The sequence below is a fragment of the Cheilinus undulatus genome, linkage group 17 (genome assembly GCF_018320785.1).
Source record: "Cheilinus undulatus linkage group 17, ASM1832078v1, whole genome shotgun sequence".
Classification (NCBI taxonomy): domain Eukaryota; kingdom Metazoa; phylum Chordata; class Actinopteri; order Labriformes; family Labridae; genus Cheilinus; species Cheilinus undulatus.
This window is the reverse complement of record NC_054881.1, coordinates 13,587,132-13,609,678: the sequence shown is the minus strand read 5'-3', so window position 1 is coordinate 13,609,678 and position 22,547 is coordinate 13,587,132. Positions and strand designations below refer to the sequence as shown.

The 22,547-nt window shown below is 38.9% G+C and overlaps 1 protein-coding gene across 3 annotated transcripts in view; it reads left to right on the top strand.

The window, feature by feature from the left end:
• Positions 1–22,547, top strand: part of rgs3a (regulator of G protein signaling 3a) — a 299,175-nt gene that overhangs the window by 119,704 nt on the left and 156,924 nt on the right. For all 3 annotated transcript variants that reach the window (XM_041810282.1, XM_041810284.1, XM_041810283.1), the window contains 3 exons: positions 2,022–2,099; positions 13,057–13,168; positions 20,596–20,639. In XM_041810282.1, the coding sequence (XP_041666216.1) occupies positions 2,022–2,099; positions 13,057–13,168; positions 20,596–20,639 (234 nt within the window). The remainder of the gene's footprint in view (positions 1–2,021; positions 2,100–13,056; positions 13,169–20,595; positions 20,640–22,547) is intronic.

Sequence of the window (22,547 nt, the reverse complement as noted above, 5' to 3'; positions counted from 1 at the left end):
AAATGCAATCATCTTAAAACAGAGTTACCTTTTTATTGGTAATGTTAAAAAATATGGGGAGTGCAGGTGGTCGAGTGGTTTAAGGCGCCACCCATGTACGCGGGCGGTCCGGGTTCAAATCCGGCCTGTGGCCCTCCACCGCATGTCTCTCCCCACTCTCTTCCCTGTTTCTGAGTCTATCCACTGTCCTTCCTCTATCAAATAAAGGCATGAAAAGGCCCAAAAATACATCTTGAAAAAAAAAAAAATGGATGGGCAGGCTGATAATTAACAAGGAAAGTAATTTTGACTTCATAGCTGGGCCATAATGTGCTCAGATATCAGGATGCCAGAAAATAAACCAGAAAAAAATTGAGGCAACATTAATTAAAAAGAATTGAATAACCGTGAAAAGAGACAACAAAGGGGTGAAAACTGGCAGAAAATGGGTTTATGTGGCAAAATTGGTCAAAAAGTTGCCAGACAATGGCAGAAACTGGGGAAGAAGTGGCAAAATTTGGCTAAAAAGTAACAAATTGGGTTAAAAGAGGTGAGAAGAAGAGGCAAAAATGGGCCACAGATGGCTAAAAAGTGGGAAAAAGGGATAAAAATGGGTTAAATGCCACTAAAAGAAGTGGCAAATGGCAAAAAGCAGCAAAAATGGGTTTAAAGTGTCAAAAGAATTGGCAAAAATTGGTAGTTAAAGTCATTCATTTGGTTTAAAGTACCAAAAATAAACCATTTTAACATCCAAACCCAACAATAGCTTGCCACAGTTTTCAGCTCCAAAATGAGGGAACTGTTAGTTAGTCAGGACTCACCAGTGCTACAGACCCAGCAGACATGCATTGATATCATCAATAAATAACAACTCATCAGGTTTTTCGGGGCTCAGTTAATTCTGTGGGTGGACCTTGTTACAGTACTTTTCATTAAGTTGTAGTAAAAAGGTACGGTTGTACAAATTCCCAAGGCACACCTAGACTTGCGCTAGTGTGCTTCCCCACACCATTTGAGAACCACTGCCCCAACCCATACATTTTCAAATTCTTATTATGCTTTTGTCCTTTCTCCCTCTTGTTTTTTTTTCTACAGCTAAATTAAGTTCAAATGTAGGGCTCCTGATGATGAGACTGTTTTTCTTCCATTTCTGATGTTATCCTTTTTATTCTCTTATTTCAGTTCTGATTAGCTATCATGGAGTCAGGCTTATTCATTACTTAAGTTCAGAATTTTGATTTCACCTGAAGATGCAATGGGCTTGAAAATTGCATCCACTCCAGTGTGTATTGCATCAATTGTGATGTTGTCTTGCTACTGACCTTCTGTGTAACGTGGTTGTGCAACATTTTTATGTCACCCTTTTAACACAGGATTAGTATTACAGCAGAGCAACACATGAAATGCCTTTTGTGATTCATCCTGTCAAAATACCATGAACTTTTCAAAGTTTGATTTTAATGTATTGTATTTTGTCATAAAGCCAAAATGTCTAAATTTTCAGGAGTAACTTTTGTGAAGTCCCGTGTCATTGCAGAATTGTTACTTCCTGTAAATTCATATAGAAACCTTGAGCCCTGACCTCACTTCACACAGTGAGAGTATGCAGCACTTTTATACATTGAATTGTCTCTGTGTCACACCTCAGACTTAAAAAGGAAGTCCCCTTCACCAACGCTGTTGTTCGAGCCCATCTTAAGTGTTAGTGTCTCATCATACACACACCACACACTGCGCCTCACTGTCGCATCTCGCTTTCAATCTTAGTGCAACCAGTTTCAGTTGAGATTCTCACCATAAGAAAAGACTCACTGTTGGATTTAATGGACTGTGGAGACAAAATGGACTTGGTACTTATTATACTAATGATTAAGAAACACAATATAATTTATACTGACTGATTTTTACTTTGTTTTATGGCTTAACTGCTTTGATAGGGGTGATAAATCCAGCGATGTACCATGGCGAATAAAACAGCACTTATTAAGCATTGATAAAGGAGGTTAATTAGTCTTGTTGGTTTGTTTTTGTTACATGTGCAGCCTCTTGACCTGTGCAGCCGAGCTCTCATCATATCTGAGGAGATGATACTACATGAGAGCAAGCATCACTCTCTCAAGGTAAGCAGCAGCTCTGTGTTTGTGTGAATGTTTTTAGCTGTATGCATGTTTGCTGCAGTACTTTTATGCCTTGTTTAAATGTCTTTGAGCATTCATGTCAGTTTACAGTGTTGGGTGGGAAGTTTGTTTTTCATAAAAGTCAGAAATTTGATGCTAAAATTACCTAAACTGGACTTAATATAAAGAAACAAACATAAAAGCTCAAAATGGTGCTTATAACGTGCAGGGTTTGATCTTGAAGTGTCGAGAAGTTTATTGTGAGAAATGGTAGCGTGCAGCTGAGGGAGAGAGAGATGCGCACAGCAGTAGGCGATCTGGATACAGAATTTATGTTGATATGGTGCTGCAAGTATCGCTGCTCTGCCTTACTGCCACATCTACTCCCGCTACCTTTAATTCACTGCTTTGCCAATAAATTGTATTAAGTTCCTTTATGAAACATTTAAAATGTACGTTATTGTCCTTTACATACAGAAAGAGAGCATGGGAGAAAGCCTGTGATATCTCCTAGTGTTTAAATGTTTTTCCTTTATGTCCCAAAGTGCCAATTTGTTGTTGCTTCACCTTGGTAAACAGACTGCATGCTGTCAGCTATATACTCAGAAATTACACAGTGCTGGCTGGATTCAGAGGGTCCTGTTAAACCCTCTGAGGCTGACGTTGTCATGTATGAACAGAAGAGACACAAGTTACAAAAAGTTAATACAACTTTTAAACCATAAATCATAGCCACTTAAATTTTTTCTTGCAGCAAGCCACTGTGCCTTTCCAATGGCGCTATCCATGCCTTTGTAGCCCTTACCTAAGCTTTTCTAGGGAACCTGGAACTTGGGTGACTTTCTGGGGTATTAAAAGATTAAATCCACACTAGTGATTCTGAAATATAGTGCTCTATAGTCCTCTAGTGCCTTTCGATCCCTTTTTAAGAATTTTTTCAGTTGTTTCAGCTGCTAGTGGCTAATGCCCTTCACCATTTTGTATCCCACAACAGGATTTTGAGGGGCTGTGACAACCAACGGCAGGCTGTTCTGCTGGTGCATCATGCTATCTCTGCTGTATCTACACTTAGATCATACAGGAGACTACCTGAATTTATCATAATAAAGAGAGAGATGTTGGAATGTGTCCCTCTGGGTCACTGCAGAGAGGAATTATCTCTCAAATAGTGCAAATAGAAAAAGCACAATATCTTGAAGAATTTTTGTCCCAGCATGACATTACTTTTTTTGTCCCCAAGAGATGGGAGAATAGGTTTGTGACAAAAAAAGTCTTAGTCATTATTATTTACTATGTATCACCCATAAAAATCTGAGTTTTAATTTCTTTTTAGTTTTTTGATTTGTCTTTATAGCCCCATAACTTTAATATCCAAGTGAACTACTGCAGCACACATATTCTTAAAGCCCAGGTTTTCCTGAAAAAAAAGGTATTTGAAGAGCTTAAATGTGCACTACAAGGCTGATGTTTCACAAGCTTTAAAGACAATAAGTCCAGGTGAGACAAAATAGGATAAAAGTAGCTTAGGGCTCCAGGGGTTAGTTGTTATCATCATAAATAAGACAAAAATAATGATATGAAGTTATTTGATAATACTAGCTAGTTACTGTTGTGTGATCATTTTTGAGTCAGATGTTATGTCACTATTCATAACTAGGTTGAAAATGATTTATCAAGCAGGAAAATGCTTATGTTTATTTTTAGGTGCATTTAGACCAGTGATTCCCAACCTTTTTCCCATTGAGCCCCCCCTTCACATAGCTAAGAAAAAAGTGAAATATAACTATGAAAAATACACATAAATTTGAATTATGTTCATCGTTTACAGCTGAACAAAACAGCCCAAAACACAAGTTTTATTACTGAAAGACCATTGGATGACTCATTCATATGAATTTTATCATGATTTTAGATAGTTTGAGGGCTGCATGGCGGCGCAGGGGTTAGCGCTGTTGCCTCAAAGCAAGAAGGTCCCTGGTTCGCTTTCTGTGTGGAGTTTACATGTTCTCCCTGTGCATGTGTGGGTTCTCTCCTGGTACTCCGGCTTCCTCTCACCTCTAAAAACATGCTCATTAGGTTAACTGATCACTTTAAATCAGCCGTAGGTGTGAGTGTGAGCGTGCTTGGTTGTTTGTCCCTATGGCTGAATCTCCAACTCCTCCCTGAACCCTGAGCCTTGAGCCCACACTGACTTAACTGACTGCACCTGCAAAGTGATTGAGTGAGTGAGGCTGCAAGGGCTTGAAGTGGTAGAAACAGGAATGGGACAGCCCTTTGTTTTTTCGGTTGACAGTCGGCATCTTGCAGAGCTTAAAACAAAGATAAAAACAAGCGTGCCTCGCCTACAGACATATTTTCTCAGTAGATGAAGCCTGTTTTATATAATATACTTACAGGAAAATACTTACTTTTTGCAACGTCCACCCCCTTTTGCACCCTTCATGGTTTTTGTTTACAATTCTGCTCTTTTCACTTCACTTTTGTAGCGTTTATCAGCGGGCATCCTCCGAGAATCCCTGTCATACGCCACAATGCAATGAACTATGGGTAATTCCCTCACGCTAAGTCTGCAGAGATACCCACTCAAGGAAAGGGTGCATGAAGGGCTCAAAAAGTCAGCGAGAGTCCCACTGTCACGCACTTTATGATTGACAGTGGGACAGCCCTAAGCCCTCACGGGCTTAGCAGGGCCTCAAAGTCAGCAAGTGTGTGAGTGTGGGTATTCGGATTAGGCCTATATGTCAGCCCTGGGATTGACTGGCAACCAGTCCAGGGTGTACCCCGCCTCTCGTCCAGTGACAGCTGGGATAGGCTCCAGCCCCCTCGTGAACCCTAACGGGATAAGCAGTATAGAAAATGGATGAATGGATAGATAGTTTGAGTGAACCTTCTTGAAATCTCTGCCCTTCCTTTGAAGGGGGTGGGTGTAATTTCAGTTGTCTTTACACGAAATAATAGAATAATTTTCATGTTGATATATACAGACTTGGATCCTGCTATGGATCCCCATCTCTCCTCTTCTTTCCTCTCCTCTCTTCTCTAAGTCTGTTACTGAAACACTTGTGGCTATAAACATTTTGTTGCTTTGTCACATCCAGTTGCATATTCTGTATATTTGGCCAGACTTAAAGTGACGGTCTATTATCCCAAAGACAAAATATGTGCATGTTTCAGCGTTATGTGTGTGAAGATGGAAAGAACAAGTAAAGAGCCACATCCCGAGAAGAAAACGAGGAAACGATCTGAGAACTTGTACCTACTCTGAACTCTTCGGCCCACAGCAGACGAGGACGATGAATAATTGATAAATATGGCGAGTGCCAAAGGTCTGACTGAGAGAGAAATTCTGTTTTATGTATCAACAAGAGCTGTAGCCCCTTCAATATAAATTTATGAGGCTTTCACATTACATTAAGCTCACTATGGAAAGGTTTCCTGTGTTATAAAAATAAGCTATGCATTAAAGAAAAAGTGGAAAATCTCTGATATATTTGTATAAAAAAGGAAATATATCAATGTGTAAAAGTTCAATAAATAGAAGTATAAGGTTTCAGTAGAGCTGTAGAAATGTTTTGTATACTTTGCTGGAATTAAAAGTGATGCCCATTAATGCATTCTCACTCATAATTACTTTGATTAATCATTAAAGTTTAAATGAAGCTTCTGTGAGTTTTAGCTAGTTCAGAACATTATGAAACCATATCCAGTCTCCTCTGACCCAACAAAGCAAAAACAAAAATTATAGACAAGATTGATCACTTCTAAGTAGCTGTTTCAGGTTATATCAGGATAAGATGCTGTGTAACCATAAGTGAATCAGACTGGCTCTTTTTGATGTTTTTCAAGAATTGTATTTATTTTGGAAGAGTAAAGGTAGACAGAGCGGTTGTATCGAATCAGGCTCGCTGCTGTTCTTCAGTGCTTCCTGTCGGATCATTTTTGCTGTGTGATGCAGGGAAGTGTGGTGACTGCTGGCATGGAGGATGATGCTGCTCCCGCCCTATCTCTCTCTCTCTGTTCGAGGTCGATCATAAAACAAATATTTAAGAGCCAGAGTTTATTACGAGGGAGTTTCTCTCTCCACTGAGCCTCTTTATACGATTTGTTTTTTATGACATGTCAGAGGTGTTCCAGCTTTTACTCATTATTCACCACAGACAGAAAAGTCTACGAAGGAGGCAAACACATAAACTCTATTGTTCATAACACGAGAAACTTTAATTATAATATGTGAAAACAAAACGAATATTTAAAGTTTAAATTTGTGGATTTCTGTGTGGTAAAACATGAAAATGGGATGCAATAAAAAAGGATGTTTTGCTGCAGAAGAACGGATATTGCAGCAATAGTGATAATAAATATACTTTTATTTTTTGGCCATAAGACATGACCACACATTTCAATGAGTTTGAGTCACAGTGCCTATAAAAAGCATTCGTTCCCTTGGATGTTTTACCCTTTTATTGATTTTAAACATAAATCATGATCAATTTAATTTGGCTTTTTTGACAGGAAAAGTACAAACAAACCTCTTTAATGCCAAAATGAAATCAGATTTCTAAAAGTGAAGTCAATTAAATAAGAATCTTTAAAGTAAGTGACTGCATAAATAATCACAACCTTCAAGTCAGTATGTTAGCTGCACCTTTGGCTGCAATCACAGCACTGAGTCTGTGTGGATAGGTCTCAGTCAGGCTTGCACATCTGGACATTGCAATTTTTCTCCTTTCTTCCTTGCAAAACAGCTCAATCTCTGCCAGGTTGCACACAGATCTGGTGTGAAGAGCCCTTTTCTAGTCCAGCCACTAACCCTCTTTTGGATTGAGGTCTGGGCTTTGACTCAGAAACTCCAGAACATTCACCTTGATGGCTTTAAACCATTTCTGTGTAGCGTTCACTGTTATTTTAGGTCATTGTCTTGCTGGAAAATCAAGTATCTCCCAAGCTGCAGTTCTGTTGCTCACTGAAAAAGATTGTCCTCAGGGATTTCCCATATTTTCCTGCATTCGTTTTACCCTCTTCGTTCAACAAGCCTTCCAGAGCCTGTTGCTGAGAAGCATCCCCACAGCATGATGCTGCCAGCACCATGCTTCATGGTGGGGATGGTTTGTTTGAGGTGACATGAAGTGTTTGGTGTCTGCCAAACATAGTGTCTTGTCTGATTGCCAAAAAGCTCCATTTTGGTCTCATCAGACCAAAGAACTTTCTCCCACTTGACCATGAAGTCTCCCTCATGCCTTTCGGTGAACTCTCGTCCAGATTCAGTTTAAGTTTTCTTTAACAGTGGCTTTCTCTTCCACAAAGCTTTGACTAGTGAAGAATCGGGGCAACAGTTGTTGTATGCAGAGTCTCTCCCATCTCAGCTGCTGAAGCTTGTAACTGCTTTATAGGTGTCTGGTGGCCTCTCTGACTAGTCTCTTTCTTCCATTGTGACTCAGTTTGTGAGGATGGCCTGATCTAGGCAGACTTGAACATGTGCCATATTTTCAGTGACCTCTTCTCTGAGCATTTGGAGTTTTTTTTTGTTTTCATGATGTAATGGTAGCCAGGAATACTTATTAACCAGTTACCGGACCTTTCAGATAGAGGTGTCTTTATACTACAATCACTTGAGACACACTCACTGCACTCAGATGATTCCCATTTCACTAATTGTGAGACTAGTAGCACCAGTTGGCTAGACCTCCTTTGAATTAGATCAGTCACCTCTTAAAGGGGGTGAAAATATTAATTCAATCAGTTATTTTACCTTACATATTTTCATTTAATTGACATTACTTTGTAGAAATCTGTTTTCACTTTGACATTAAAGAGGTTTTTGTAATCCAGAAAGCCAAATTATATGGACTATATTTTCTTTATAAAGTCAATAAACAGCTAAAACATCAGAGGTTAGAATACTTTTTATAGGCACTTTATTAAGCTCCTCTAAGAGCTGAGGAAGTATAGGAGGGTATTTGGGTGTTTAGAATTTAGATTTGAGTCTGTCTTGTTGTTTTGTGGCTGTTTAATCTGAGAGAACATGCTTTAGACTGTTTAATTTACTCACTCAGATTGCTTTTGGCTGAATGGGAAAGAGCATAACAGTCTTTACCTGGGGCTTTCAAATAACTTTACCCCTCTGGATAACCCTATATGACCACAAAAGCAAAGAATATTATCAGAGGGAAGAGCATTCTGAATATATAATGCTTTGAACTGCTGCTGTTAGGTGGGTGTCAGATGAGCTGATTTAACAGTTGGCTGTACAAAATAGCCTTTTTAAACTTCAAGTGACATTCTGAGTTGCGGTTAGACACTGAAAGCAAATTAGGACGATATTTTTGCCAGCAAGTATGTGAGGGTTTCATAATCTGATTGTGACTTGCTTTTCATGTGCCCTGTCCTTGCTCATATTCTCACCAACATCCTCTTCCACCCACTCAAACCTAAACACAGAGACACATGCACACGAACCACATTCTAGCATGTAAAACACCCTCTCTACTATCTCACCCTTCAGAGGAAACCACTAAAGCAAATGCATTGTCTTGAAACTCTGCCCATCTACATGAATGAGACTGTTTGCGTGTTATGTTGCATGAAAGCACAAACTCATGTAATGAACTCCCTTACATACATTAGGCTATTTTTAGATCAGCTACTTTTTCGCTCTTCATTTTCATACGTTGTTCCTTTCCTTTATTTTTCACTTGACTGCCCCGCTGGCACGACTTTACTTACTTAACAAACACAGATGCATAAAGCCAGTGGAAAACTGTTTGAAATCCCTGAAGTAGCACTCTGAAATTATTCTAGGGAAGGTTGGAGTTTGCATTTTAAAGGCTTCAGGCTACTGTGCTGCTTCTTTGCACATATTATCAGCAATAAGCATACTCAAATTTAAAAATTGAGTAAATTAGGTAAGTGTTGAGTTTGAGGAAGAGTTGGAAAATAAAGCATCACTAAGGCTTCACGTTATAAGTCATAACAGCCACCTTTTAATGCATAAACGTGATATGGACCAAAGAGTATTTGTCACACTTTCTAGGAAGCAAAATGAGTTTTAGATGTTCCTACACTTAAAAGAATGAGGGGTTTATGATGAATTAAAAGCAGCAGAGGCCCAATACATAGTAGACGAATGGACTCGATGTGGTTATTGTTGTCAGTAGTAATGTAGTTCAAAAGCTATTGAATGACTGGAGCTATTAATACGGCAGCCACAGTTTTTCTTTCCGAACACACTCTGCCAAAACATGAAATTGATCTCATTAAGGGCGCACCAGCGTGTCAATTGAACAGTGTTGGCCAATGTTGGCCCTGTTGACAGATATCGACCTGAAATAAGGTGGCATGCACCCATGTCAGTAGCCGATATGCATCTGTTGGGTTTCAGCTATTTAATGCTAGTAAACTGGTGCACTTAACTGCTGATTGAGAGGAGAGGTTTTTATTTAGCAGAAGTCGTCACAAACTGATTTGTTTTAGAGATCAATGGAGAAAAGTCTGCAGCGTGGGAGCGTAACTCCTAAGACCCACAGGATTTGTGTGTGCCATTTTTTCTCTATTCAACAAGGCATGCCTTAACCAACTGGATCTGTTCATGAACACAGCCCAGCACACAGCTGATCACATGTTCACATCATACAGGAATAAAGAAAACAGCATACAAACAGCTGTTTGCTACAGTGATAGCGCATGAAATCGGCAGTCTGTACTTGGTGTTTTGTTTTGAAATTGATTGGATACCCTATGGGGTTGCATGGTGGTGCAGGGGTAAGAGCTGTTGCCTCAGAGCAAGAAGGTTCCTGGTTCCTATCCTTGTTGGACTAGACCCTGCTTTGTGGAGTTTTCTGGTTCTCTCTACACTGTAAAAAAGAATGTTGTAGCCCAAAACAATAAACAACTTAGTAGGCTACTTCATGTTGCCAATTAGTTGACATAATATTCTCATAGCTAAAGACGTACGTTGAAATAATTTTTTTCCTATAAAAATATTCATATCACTTGGCATAACTTACATAATTTAAGAAACTCAATATAATGAGCTCTATCAGCTAGTTCAGTTATCAAAAGTGCACCCAATAATTTATTTGCTCACTCAATTAATCAGGATGGATTGTCTAAAGACACTTGGGAGGTTAATTGGTGACACTAAATTGTCCATTGGTGTGAGTAGGAGCATGGTTAGTGTTATGAGCATGTGCACTAGGAGGCAGTGGAATTTGTAGGGTAGTCTTAGGGAAAGATCAGCAACAAGCAGTTTGTTAGAACTGTTCTACTGTTTTAAGATGAGGACAATTAGAAACACTTTAACTACTTCAAATCTCATTTGAAATAAAGAAGTAAAGAATTACACCGAAGGAATGAAAAACATTGAAACTAGCAGCTGGATAACAACTTGATTTTCACAACAGGTGTTTCTCTATTTGTTTAATTAATATTGTTAGTTTAGTATGAATGTCTGTGACTAATTGGAGGCTTGAATAGTACAAGCATCGTATGCAAAGGATTAATATCTGACAAGCTACAAAACAAGACATGGGTAAAAGTGCGCTCACATATATGTGGCTGTAGGTGTGGACTGCATCTTGTGTTAAGATAAAGGTGTTGATGGTGGTTTGGGGGTTGGGGGATGGGAGGGTATATGCAGCAACTTCCACTGCTGAAATGTGAGACCAATGCAGGATGCATTATAAAAGCAGTTCCTCCAGTAACCACTTGAGGCTGGCTGCAAAAGCCTAGGAATCCCCATTGGATCCCTGCAAATGTAATAAACCATGAATGTAATAAATATCTGCAGCTTTTAGTGTAATTATCCCACAAACAAAATACATTTACCACAAACCTTATAAAAGCTGCTTAGTGCCAATGTAATAACTTTGATATCTGCAGAGATTTATTGTGTTTGTCAGAAAATAAATGACAGCCCCTCCTAACATTACATAAAAGTAATGTAAATATGAAAAATGGTAGTCATGGTCATTTTTGTAGCATTTTTACAGCTACAAATGGGTTCAGGTCAACATCAAAATTACTTACAGCAAGTTTTTGTTTGCCATGAAACAGGAAGTTTTTTTTTTGCAGTCTTAGAACACTGGTAGTGCCATGAACCTTAACACCAAATATTTAAATGAGAAAAGGAATGGATTGATATCAATTTTGGAAGAAGGGGTTCTTCTTGAATTAAGTCCTCTGAGTGGGTTCATCTGATCCAAATATATGTTAATTAAAATTTAAAAGCAATTATTTTGCACGTGAACAAAGCTCAAAGGACAGGGGTGTGCTGGCTCATCAAAGTTTGACTTCTCTCCCTATTAAAGCAAGTTGCAGTGTCTCAAACATAAAGGGCACAAACTTAAGATTTTGTGTGAATGAGGATTTTAACCCATAAGGGTCCACTGTAACACAGGTATCACATGATATTTAAATGTTAACTCATGAAGTTATTGAGTGAAACACATGAAAAATTCCGATGTGGTCATGTGACTGGCAAGGCTGCCCACAGAGGGGTATAAAGATGAGTTAAAAGTTGAAAAAATTGAATAGATGAAGAAAAAGTTACAAAATTAGGGGAAATAGTGGTGAAAAGGTTTCAAGAGAGGAAAAAATTAAATAGAAAAAAAAATTGCCACATAAAATGTAGCAAGGGGAAAATGGTGAAAAGCAGTTAAAGATTGGGAGAAAGTGGATAAAAATGGGTTGAAGAGCAAAAACAAGTTTAAAGTGGAAAAAATTGGCTGAAAGTAGAATAAAGTCACAGTAAAATGAAGTAGGCAAAATTGGAAAAAAAGTGGTAGAAATAGGTGGAAATTTGTAAAAGGGGGTTAAAAAAGTTGCAAAAATGGCCATATGAAATTGGTAAATGCGGTTCAGATGTGGCAAAAATGTATTAAAAGTGAAAAAAATGGGCTGAAAATAGAAAAAAGTTACACTAACGAGCAGAAACAGTGGTGAAAATGAGTAAAAAGCCCCAGTTCTACTGATCCAGCAAATATGCATTGATGCCATCATTAAACCACAACTGGGGAGGACCCCTTCACTGGGATGATGTGCTGGGATCAAAACTTTAAAATTATTTTTGTTCTTTAAACTGAATGATTTTGACCTATGCTGTGTACATACAAATAAAATATATTTTATATCTAAGGCATTAGTGATAGGTGTTAAAAAGGTCAGAAATGTGTTGGTCCATTGAGTCTGCGTTATGCCCCCCATAATTTTCTTATGAGAAGAAATGGGTGTGGGCTCTTATTGGTTAAGTTATTGTAAAACAATAAAAATGGCTGTGTGTTTTTAATAATTTCCTCAGAACACTGTTTTGACACATTTTAATCCATTTAAACTTAATTACGCCTGTGGGATTATTTTGTTAAAAACTGCAGATCAGTATAATGTTTGTGGTTCCATCCATTTTACATCCCTGATTCCTTATTAAACATATTTACAGCCTGTTTCAGCTAACACTTTTGGTCTCTAGAGCTCCTTTCTTTATTGGTGTACACTACATGGGTGGTGATTTTTAAACAAATGTAATTTATTTGTTTTTATTTTATTTCATTGTAAAAAGGCTAAGGATTACTATTGCATTTGCATGATTGGGAGAGTAGCTGAGTTGACTGACAAGTGAACAAGTCACTGCTGTTTGCTAGGAGGCTAAAGACTGGCCTTAGCTCAATTTTTTTGCCTGTTAGAATACCCAAGATAGCTGAAACGGCAGCTACTGTTGCTAACCCTAACCCTATTGTGCAAACCTTTTTTTGAGTCTCAGGAGTTGTTAGTGCATGTCACTGGACTTTAGATGTATGGTTGTAAGTTGTGATTGGTGAGAACATTAAGGATTAAATCTAAATCTAAACGCTGTCTTTTTCTCTCTTCCTTCTCACCTGATTCTAAACCATCTCCCCTCTTTCTCTTCCTCCTTTTTTCACAAAATTCCCATCCCTCTCTTGTCCTCCCTCCCTCCCCAATCTTATAGGTCACAGTGTTTGTCTACAGCGACCTGATGTTGGTGACCAGAGAGGATGAGCCAGGCAGGTGTAACGTCCTCCAGAGTCCCCTGTACCTCCGACAGCTGAGGCTTCAGGATGGTATGTTTCCATTTATAAATGCTTGAAATTTCCCAGCTTTCTTAGTAAATAGCTACTTTATCAGCAAAAGTCTGGCATGATTGAAGTTAAGCGCAACAATATAAGAGGAAATTATGTTACCACATCAATGAACTAAGCAAAAACTGAAATATGTACAAAAGGCCCAAGAAGACATTCATCTACACATGGTATTTAACTTCTTTTTGAAGGGATAACACTTGAATTTTAGCTCTATTTTTGAGATTTTAACTTTTAATGACACTGGTTTTCATGTGACAGCAAGTTATATCAGTTATTTTCCCACAAAGAAACTGCAAAAATAAGTCAAGGTCTTGAGAAAAAGGCTGGGAATTATTCATTATCATGGGGGAATGGTGTAGAAAAAAACTGGTGAGTATAGGTCAGTTTATGGTGTCTGAGATTATGTAAAAAAAACTCCAAACAATCATATCATAAACCATTTTGAAGCTTTTACAATACAACACTGAATAAAAAGGGAAATTTCCCAATAAAGCACATAATTTGAGCAGCTAGAAATAAACATTCTCTACTAATGCAACAGCGATATTTTCAGTCAGTTTGAACTGCAGGATATTTATGAAAATGGTGCCAAAGTTCCTGCTGCTTTGTCTTTTTCTTTCACCTTCTTGTAAACAGTCACCTCCTCTTACATTATGGAGAGAATAGTCTGGCCTTCAGTGCAGCACAAAGCCTGGGCGAGTCAAACAAATGGTGCTGACTGTAAATATCTGTGTTTAGAGAGGTGGGCGGAGGCAGGGACAAAGTTTGGAGTCATGCTTGGGAGAGAGCCAGAGGAGACAGACGAGAGGAGGTTTACTTAGTCTGCTGAAAGTTGATAAGTACTAAACCATCACAAACGACTCCCACCTCCAGCTGACTGTCATACTGCCTGTCGGATCAGGTCATTATGATGCTAAGTGGAATATAAACCACAAAAACAAGCAGTGCATCCTCTGAAGTCTGCGTGGCAATAGTGTCAAAGCAGAGTCGATAAATAAGACTGAAATACCAGGGGATTATGGGATTGATTTAGCAGGATAACAGGTGTTAAAAGGATGTTGTTGAGAGGAGATTGTATGCTTAGTCCTGCAGAATAATGACTTTAATCACGGGAGTCAATGTGAGCGGAGGGGAAGACAAGTGTGGCTCTGAGATCAATGATTGAATATTATGGTATTCAGTCAGCCAAACAAATGATGCTTCATCTGCTATTGAAAGCAAGCTGCACCATCACACGAGAAACATGTGAACATCTGCTTTCAGTTTCCTGCACAGTAAAAGCCAGAAAATCCAAAAGCACTGCACTGAGATCTCTCTTAAAATATGTTGGTTAGCAGGGATGTGAAGACACCTTGAAATGTAGTAAAAGATTGATGCTTATATGAGCAGTTAAAATGTTTTGAAAAATATTTCTAGTACTATGAAACTGAATTTATTTGACCGAGGGATTGTTTTAAAATGTGTCTTTGACTTCATACAAACATGTCACTAACTTTTTTTTTTTGTGTTGGTCCTGGGGGTGGCTCAAGTTTTCTTAGATACAAGTAGGGGGGCTCAAAGGACAAAAAGGTTGGGAACCACTGCCCTAAGTCACTGGCTCAATTCTTCTTCTTTGTTGTCCCTCCATGGTGGAATGAATTACCCAACTCTTTGGAGTCTCCCAACTACTGTTGGCTCGCACTGTCCTGCTCTGCTTCTGGGGTTTTGTGCCAAGCTCTTTATGAGTGACCCAGTACCTGGTACTTTGGTCATTATTTGTTGGTGAAAACAATTTGAATTGATGATGATAATGATGATGATGATGATGATGATGGACAAAGGCATCTGCTAAATGACATTGTAACATCTCTGCTATAAAAGAAGTTTTTAAACTGTGTTTAAACACAAATTTATGATTAAATGAAATTGCAATCTGCGATTTGAAAATTGATGACTGCCATGTAATCAAAACTCTGATTGATCGCCCACCCCTACTGGAGACAGACACAGAGATGGGGCTGAGGCAAACCTTGGGCCTCCTGGCAAATGGCTGCTATTCACTAGCTTGCAGTCTTTTCAGCCATGCCCTTTATTATGCAGAACTCATATCCATATTAAAATTAAAATGGACTAGGGTTTGTACATAGATTTAAACATAGGGTTTATATTTGATTTGTGATGCTTCTGCAGCCAACCTCAAGTGGACATTCAAGGAATTGCAGTTTTTTGCACTTAAGCATTCTCTTCATTTTTTTAATCACAGATGTTGCCATTTGGGTGCACCCTGCTTCTCACCTAAAAGTCTGTCCAACAGGTGTGTCTTTAACTGATTTTTTGTATAAATTAAATCAAGAGAAACCATAGATTTTGCCATTTAAAAAGGTGTATATCAAATGTAACAACAGAAAAAAAGTGTCCTGAAAGACAGTCAATGACCCACCAGAATGGATATTTCTGAAACAAGATTATATCACCATGATTAAGAGTGGCCTGAACTGCTCTTCCTCACATCAGTTTGGACCTCCACCCTTCACCCAAACAATCAGGAGATCACCAGGGTGGGGATTCAGTCCAGTTTGCCTGTCTCATGAGTGTGTGCTTCATTCGAACGCACACACATCTCCACCCTGCTGCCTGTCATTGTTATTTCGCTTCAGCAGCGTCACTCAGGAAAGAGGCGCCGGGGGATTGTGTTTGTTTCAGTGAGGGTGTGTTTGACCAATGTGTGTGTGTGTGTGTGAGCATGTGTGTAATGACACTGTGAGAGTTCAGTACAGGGGCTTTCCTGTGTTCCTGTCACCCCGATACTCGACCGAGGAGCGTGGGAAACTGTGAGAGCGATAATTAACATCTGTCAATCCAGACTATTAAATCAACACTTCAAAGTGTGATCTGAAATGTCAGAATGGAGACCAGATTTAAATCATTTATTTTTGCCACATTGCAAGAGGGCTTAAAAAAATCCCTGGATTTGATAGGAAGTGAAATTTAGTCACAGCAGATTACCAAACTTTCCACACTTTGACATCTTGGGAGTTCACAGTTGTGCTACAGAACAACACTCTGAAAACAGAAATGCATCCAACAGTGACCTCTGCTGTTGGCTCTGAGAAGAAGCATTTTTTTTATAGATTGGCAAAATGCAGCATTTCACACGGGCCCACCTACATCAGACACTGCCTTTGACCCCTCCTGCTCTGAATCTGAATCCGTCCTCAGGGTGGCGCTCGTCTCTCTCTTTTCCCACTATCAATAGCTGCAGCTCTGAATGGAGAAATACAGAAACAGGAACAAGTTAAAGACCTGATGACTTCCTCTGCAGTGACTGGCTGCTGCCACTATTCAGAGAGGAGAGGAAGAGGCAGGATTCTCTAATTATTATGCTTCTCAATACATGGATATTAAACTGGATACTGTTTTCAGTGCAGTAGTTTGTGCAAATCTTACCAGTCAAAACTGGGCTTTTTGCACATGGTTTTATTTATTTAAATGCTTAGTGCTTTTTGATATTTTAAGTTTTATTCCTGTTGACATTTAAATAACTTTTTTTCCTGCTGCTATTGTGTTTCAGAGCAACTGTCACCTCAATTCTCCCAGTGGATAAATCAAGTATTTCAGTTAATTCTGAGAATATCCTCACATTATTAGTTTTTCTCACTTATTTAGGATCAGTAGGACCTGATAATGAAAAACCTAAGTCCCGTCTTTGAACAGAAAGTAATTTTGACCAAAATATGATGTTCGCATATCTAGACAACAGACTTATCTAACTGTACAACACACAAAATTTTATTGATATATACATTTCTAAACATTTCGAGTGTGTAGGGCCAGTTGGTAGAGGGCCCTTCAGTCAGTAAGGACTGGTATGAAACAAAATTTCTGCTAAAAGTTCTAGAGGTCCTGAAAAATTCTGTTTAAATTGAACAGACTTCCAAAACATAAAAATCCCCCTAAATTTTCAGATTGTCAAAACATTACAAGAAATCAATGTAAAATTCCAAAAATCTCTTCAAAAATACCCCAAAATGTCCTCAAATATTCCCTAAATTTACTGGGAAAAGTCTGAAGATTTCTGAAAATTTCTAAGAGAACTCTCTAGACATCCCAAGAAAATGACTTAAACTTTTATGGAAATTCTGGTCAATTATTAAAAAAAAAACTCTAATAGCAGAATTTTTTAACTATGTTGTAGGAAAGACAAAGGGTAACAATGTCCTCATCTGTGCATGCAGGGTCTCAGGGGGTTAGATTCCCTATGCTGCCTCTTAAATATGTGCAAGTAGTACATTCAGGTACTCTCTCCATGCATCATAAGGAACCAGACACAAGGAGAGGAAAAGTTGTTGCAGAAAGAGCCCTCTGGTTCAAATCCAGTATATGGCTCCCCTCCCAGTTCCAACTGTATCCACTGTCATATCTGAATGAATGCATAAAAGCTCAGAAATAAATCTTAAAACATAAATAAATACATCAAAAGTGTTAGAACTTTGACACAAAATGTTACTTAGAAATAAAGACAGCCCCAGGACTTATAGGGGATTTATTTTTTAAAGTATTGAAACAGTAAGTTGTTTCAGTCAGTCCCTCTCAGAGGTCTGTTTTTGTCACCTGTGAATAACAAGACATGAAAAAAAAAATCATGAATAGAGTTACTAGAGAATGAAATTCAGACCCCAATTTGATTCTTAGCATGTCCCTGAAAGCTGACCATCTAATCCCACCTGTCTGCGCTGTAATTGGCAAGTAATACCATCCTGATTAGCTGGGACTCATTTTCAGAGTTTGCCCTCATAGTTTTTGGAAAAAAATCTCTTTTGCTGCAGAGCAGTGTGCTCATATTGGCCCAAATGTACAGGACATAGCTGTGTCTCATGCAGAAATCCACGCTGACCTATAAGCTTGGGCCAAACTGATCTTTTCCTAACCTAACCCCACTATAACCAATATACTAATTAAGATAGGATAGGATAGGACACCAAAAAGATTAGGTTAAATTTAGAAAAGTACCAGTTTTTGGATGAATTACTTCATCATCTTTAGGATAAACTTTGATAGATAATGCAAACACAGACAGAAACTTTTTTCAGCCAGGAACACTTTTCATACATGTTACCATTTCATTGCAAAATGAATATGCAGTTTTACTTGGTGGAGAAGGATTTGCTCAAAAATACTCCCTGGCCTAGTCAAGCAGCATGCTTTGATTTTCTAGGGGGTGTATAGCTAGAAACCCCGATTTTGGATGGATACATATATGACAATGTGTACTGAGTGCGACCAATTAGTTCAAAAGCAATTAATCCATAGTGGCATGAATCTAAATATGAGGGTGTAACAAGCTTTATGCTGTAAAGGAGGAGGCCGGGGTGGAGGAGGTTAAGCTTTACCAGCTGCTGTGTGGTATATCAGCATTGATGCAAGCAGGGAACAGAGAGAAGTATGTCATATTTAAATACACCGCTGTGTTGAGAGAAAGGGCTTTGATTGGCTGTGGGAGCTGGGAGGCACTAATTGGGATCAGCTGGCCGTCAGCTGGTCATAGGTGGGAGTATGGCTACTGTGCCCTCATAAACTGACTCTAACCTTCATTTATTGGAACTAAGCCAGGCCTTGTCTGCGCTGAGGCTGCCCAAAGTAAATTTTTAAGCATTGACTAAAACCATGATAAAGCAGTTATTAAGTGGTTTATTCAAAAGGTCTTTTGATAAGAAAAGCATACAAAGGCCTTTTGGGGGATTTTAGCGGTGAAACAATTAAAATCTATGTTGATTTTTGACAGCAGTGTGACACTTTTTCTTCTCTCTTGGGTACTGGGGGGGGGGACTCCACTTTTCTTAGGTACATGTAGGGGGGCTCCAAGGAAAAATGATTGGGAAACTCTGCTATACAGTACAATACCATACCGTTAGGTATGATGGTGAAGACATAGGGATGAGTAATGAAATCCGATATGGTACCGGTACCAATTGGGCCAAATCAAAACACAGATATTGATACTTTGTTTTGATACCCTGCCACCCCAGTGCGACTCACTCTCACCCAAAATGAAAGGCACGCTCTCCACTTTGGTTATCCCATGTTCTACTGGTATCCTTTGTAGATATTTCTGTAAATCATTTTTGATACCAAGAAAGCTTTGACTCACCTGCCAACTTTCAACACACTTTTTTTTCTTTCAAAAGTATCAGTTCAGGCACCAGAACCATAGAAAAAGTATTTATTTAGTACCAGTATCAAATAAAATCCAAATGATACCCAACCCTAATAAGACACAGCATGATCACACCATACTTTACTGTACATAACCATTTTATACTAGTGATACCCTTTGGACAGGGCACAGTATGGTGTAAGCCTTTATTCAAACAAACAATATGATACAGTGGAATTTAGTGGAAAAATACAGTAAGATATCATATGCTGCCATGCTATAGGGTAAGATTAGATATTATGCAATATGTTATGGTACATTTTACAGTCCCCTTAGAGAAATATTCCTTGGATTCAGCTGGTGTGTATTCTTAACTGATTTAACTGTGTAATTATTAAATAAAAACAATGGAAAAAAACAACAAACCGCATATAAACCTGAATCTTGCAGGATGCAGATGGCCTAGCAGTTACGTCTTTACACATGCCACCTGTGGCTCCTTCTGCATTTTAATCCCCACACTCTAAGCCCTGTTTGTCTACTCTATCCTCTGTCCTCGTCTATGATCAAAGGTATAAAAAGCTTAAACATAAATCATAAAAGAGAACATGAATCTTGTAACGTTTGGTCATTGTAGATCAATACTGATCAAAATGGACCCATAGAGTCCCACATTAATAAGTCTCAGATGAACTCATTCACAGAAAAGAGGAGTATAACTGATACTGGTTGGTCGAAAAATACATTAATAAATGATGGACTGTTAGATAGCTATCTTTACCAATATAAGGTAGAGGACAGATGGGAAAAGGAGGTATGTAGGCATGAATGGATGATTCCTGTCTCTATGAAATGTATGTAATCATATCGAATCTTACCCTGGGCAGAGGGATTACCTGTCAGTCATAATGTGGGTTTGTCTCTGTGTTTGTCTTTACTAGTAATATAACAATGAACAACACCACAACATGTATAGATTGTGTGGCTGTACGTGTGAGTGTCTTTCTTTGGCCCACTCGATTAAAAACCATTTATCTCGGCTGCAGACCCACAGGCCTGTCTCACTGAGGAATACTGCAGTGCATTATGGGAGGATCTCTGCAAGGCCGACCTAAAGTAAAAGCCGTCCATCACTTAAAATGTGATGGCAAAATCAAAATCAAAATCAGAAATCAAAGCTGCTGCTTGATGTTCAAGACAAAGGAGGGAAGTTAGTAAAAACAAAACAGAGAGAGCACGTGAAAGATAAAACTCTCTCTTTTTTGTCTTACAGATTACGCAGAAGAGCTGAGATTCTACTTGATTCACATGACTGAGGTAAGGGAAAGGATTGAGTTTCATGTTTGTGTGTTTGTGTGAAAGAAAACAGCGTAAAAGCTTGGTCTAATGTGAGCAGCCTATTTCGTCTGTGAGCCGCAGGGGCAATCGACTCTGGTGGAAATCACATTACATGGAAGACACAAGGATTAGCAGAAAGCTCTAATGAAAATGTCTTTCTCTGTGTATCCTCCTCAGGCCTGTCTCTGTCACACAAACAACATGCATTAGCTTTTGATTTCTCTATATGCATCTCATAATGAAGATTTTTAAACCACAGAGTGACCTACTTGAAGAATCAAGCTTTTAAAAAGTTTTGTTGTGATACATTTGGGCCAAAAATGTTTGTATATCATCTAACATAAAACAGTTCTTATGTTGAATTGGAGCTTTGCTGCATTATTACATATTTGTATTATTGGTCTTGTTAGGACAATATTAATCTGGAAACCATTTGCAATCATTTTATTTCAGCCAACACTTTCTTTTCTGTGCAGCATTTAGGTCTTCATCTGTAATATCTACCAGCTTTTGCTTTATTAATCTGTTTCTCATGAGCCTCAGTTAACAGGCAAAATATAAATTACACAGCACCTTCTCTCTGGCTTACTTCCACAAGATTTTGGAGTGTTTCTGTGGGGATTTTTGCCCATTCATTCTATAGAGCATATATGAAGTCAGGCACTGATATTGGACGTGAATGCCTGGCTTGCAATTTCTTTTCAAGTTCATCCCAAAGGTGCTTGAGGGGGTTGAGGCCCGGGCTCTGTGTGGGCCAGTCACATTCTTCCACTAAACTGATCAAACCAGGTCTTTACAGTCCTTGCTTTGTTAGTCGGGCGCAGCCGTGTTGAAATAAAAAAGGACCTTCCCTAAACTGTTGCCACAAAGTTGGAAGCATAGTATGCTAAAGAATCAAGATTGCTCTTCACTTGTGAAAGGGGCCTAGCCCAAACCCTAAAAATCAGCCCCATACTATTATCCCTTCTCCACCAAACTGTGCAGTTGGTATAATGCAGAAAGGCAGGTAAGTTCTCCTGGTGTCCACCAAACCCAGACTTACCCATCTGACTGCCAAACAGAGAAGCGTGATTTGTCACTCTACAGAACATGTTTCCACTGCTCCACAGGACTGCACCGCTCCATCCGATGCCAGGCATCGGACTTGGTGATGTAAAGTATCTGTTATTTTCTTATTCAGTGCCTGCCCTCCAAGTAGTTTCAATAATGTGAAGTCATTGCGTTCACAGTCATGAAAAAACTGGATCAGTTGCACTCAAACAGCTCAGGTTGGAGGAAACCGACAGCATTAAAGTCTGCTGCTGGGAAGGAGGCAGAAACAAGGACGATGTGATACTGATCTGACAGACACTCGATAGAAGAGACGTGATAGGATGTGATACTTCTGGAGCCCGTTTGGCTGTTTTCCAGTCTTAAAATTTTCTTTAGCCCTGACAGCTCTGCTGCAGTTAATGAGCGTGTTTGCAGATTGTGTTGGCTGCTTGTTCTCTCCCTGTCTCCTCAGCCACTCCTCCCTTTCTTACTGCTGCGCTACAGGCCTGTTTATTATGGTTTTTATTCACAAGTGTGTAGTGAGGGATTGAAGCTGCAGGTCTTATTACACTTGTATGTTGCCATATGGGATTTTCATCATCACATCTACTTAACACTAGCCCTTATCCTGGCATATCTTTTACTTTATCATCACGTGTTTCTTAAGCTGCAGCCAACTCACTGATCTTTACTGTAATTTTATCAGACTTAGGTTTACAAGATGTGCAATAGACAAAATATGTCCCTCTATGTTTCACATCTGTAGGCACAATTACCTACATCTACAGCTTAATTCAAACAATTCAGCCTCTGTATGACTTAAACATTAATTATGATAAATGATGTCTAAACAAG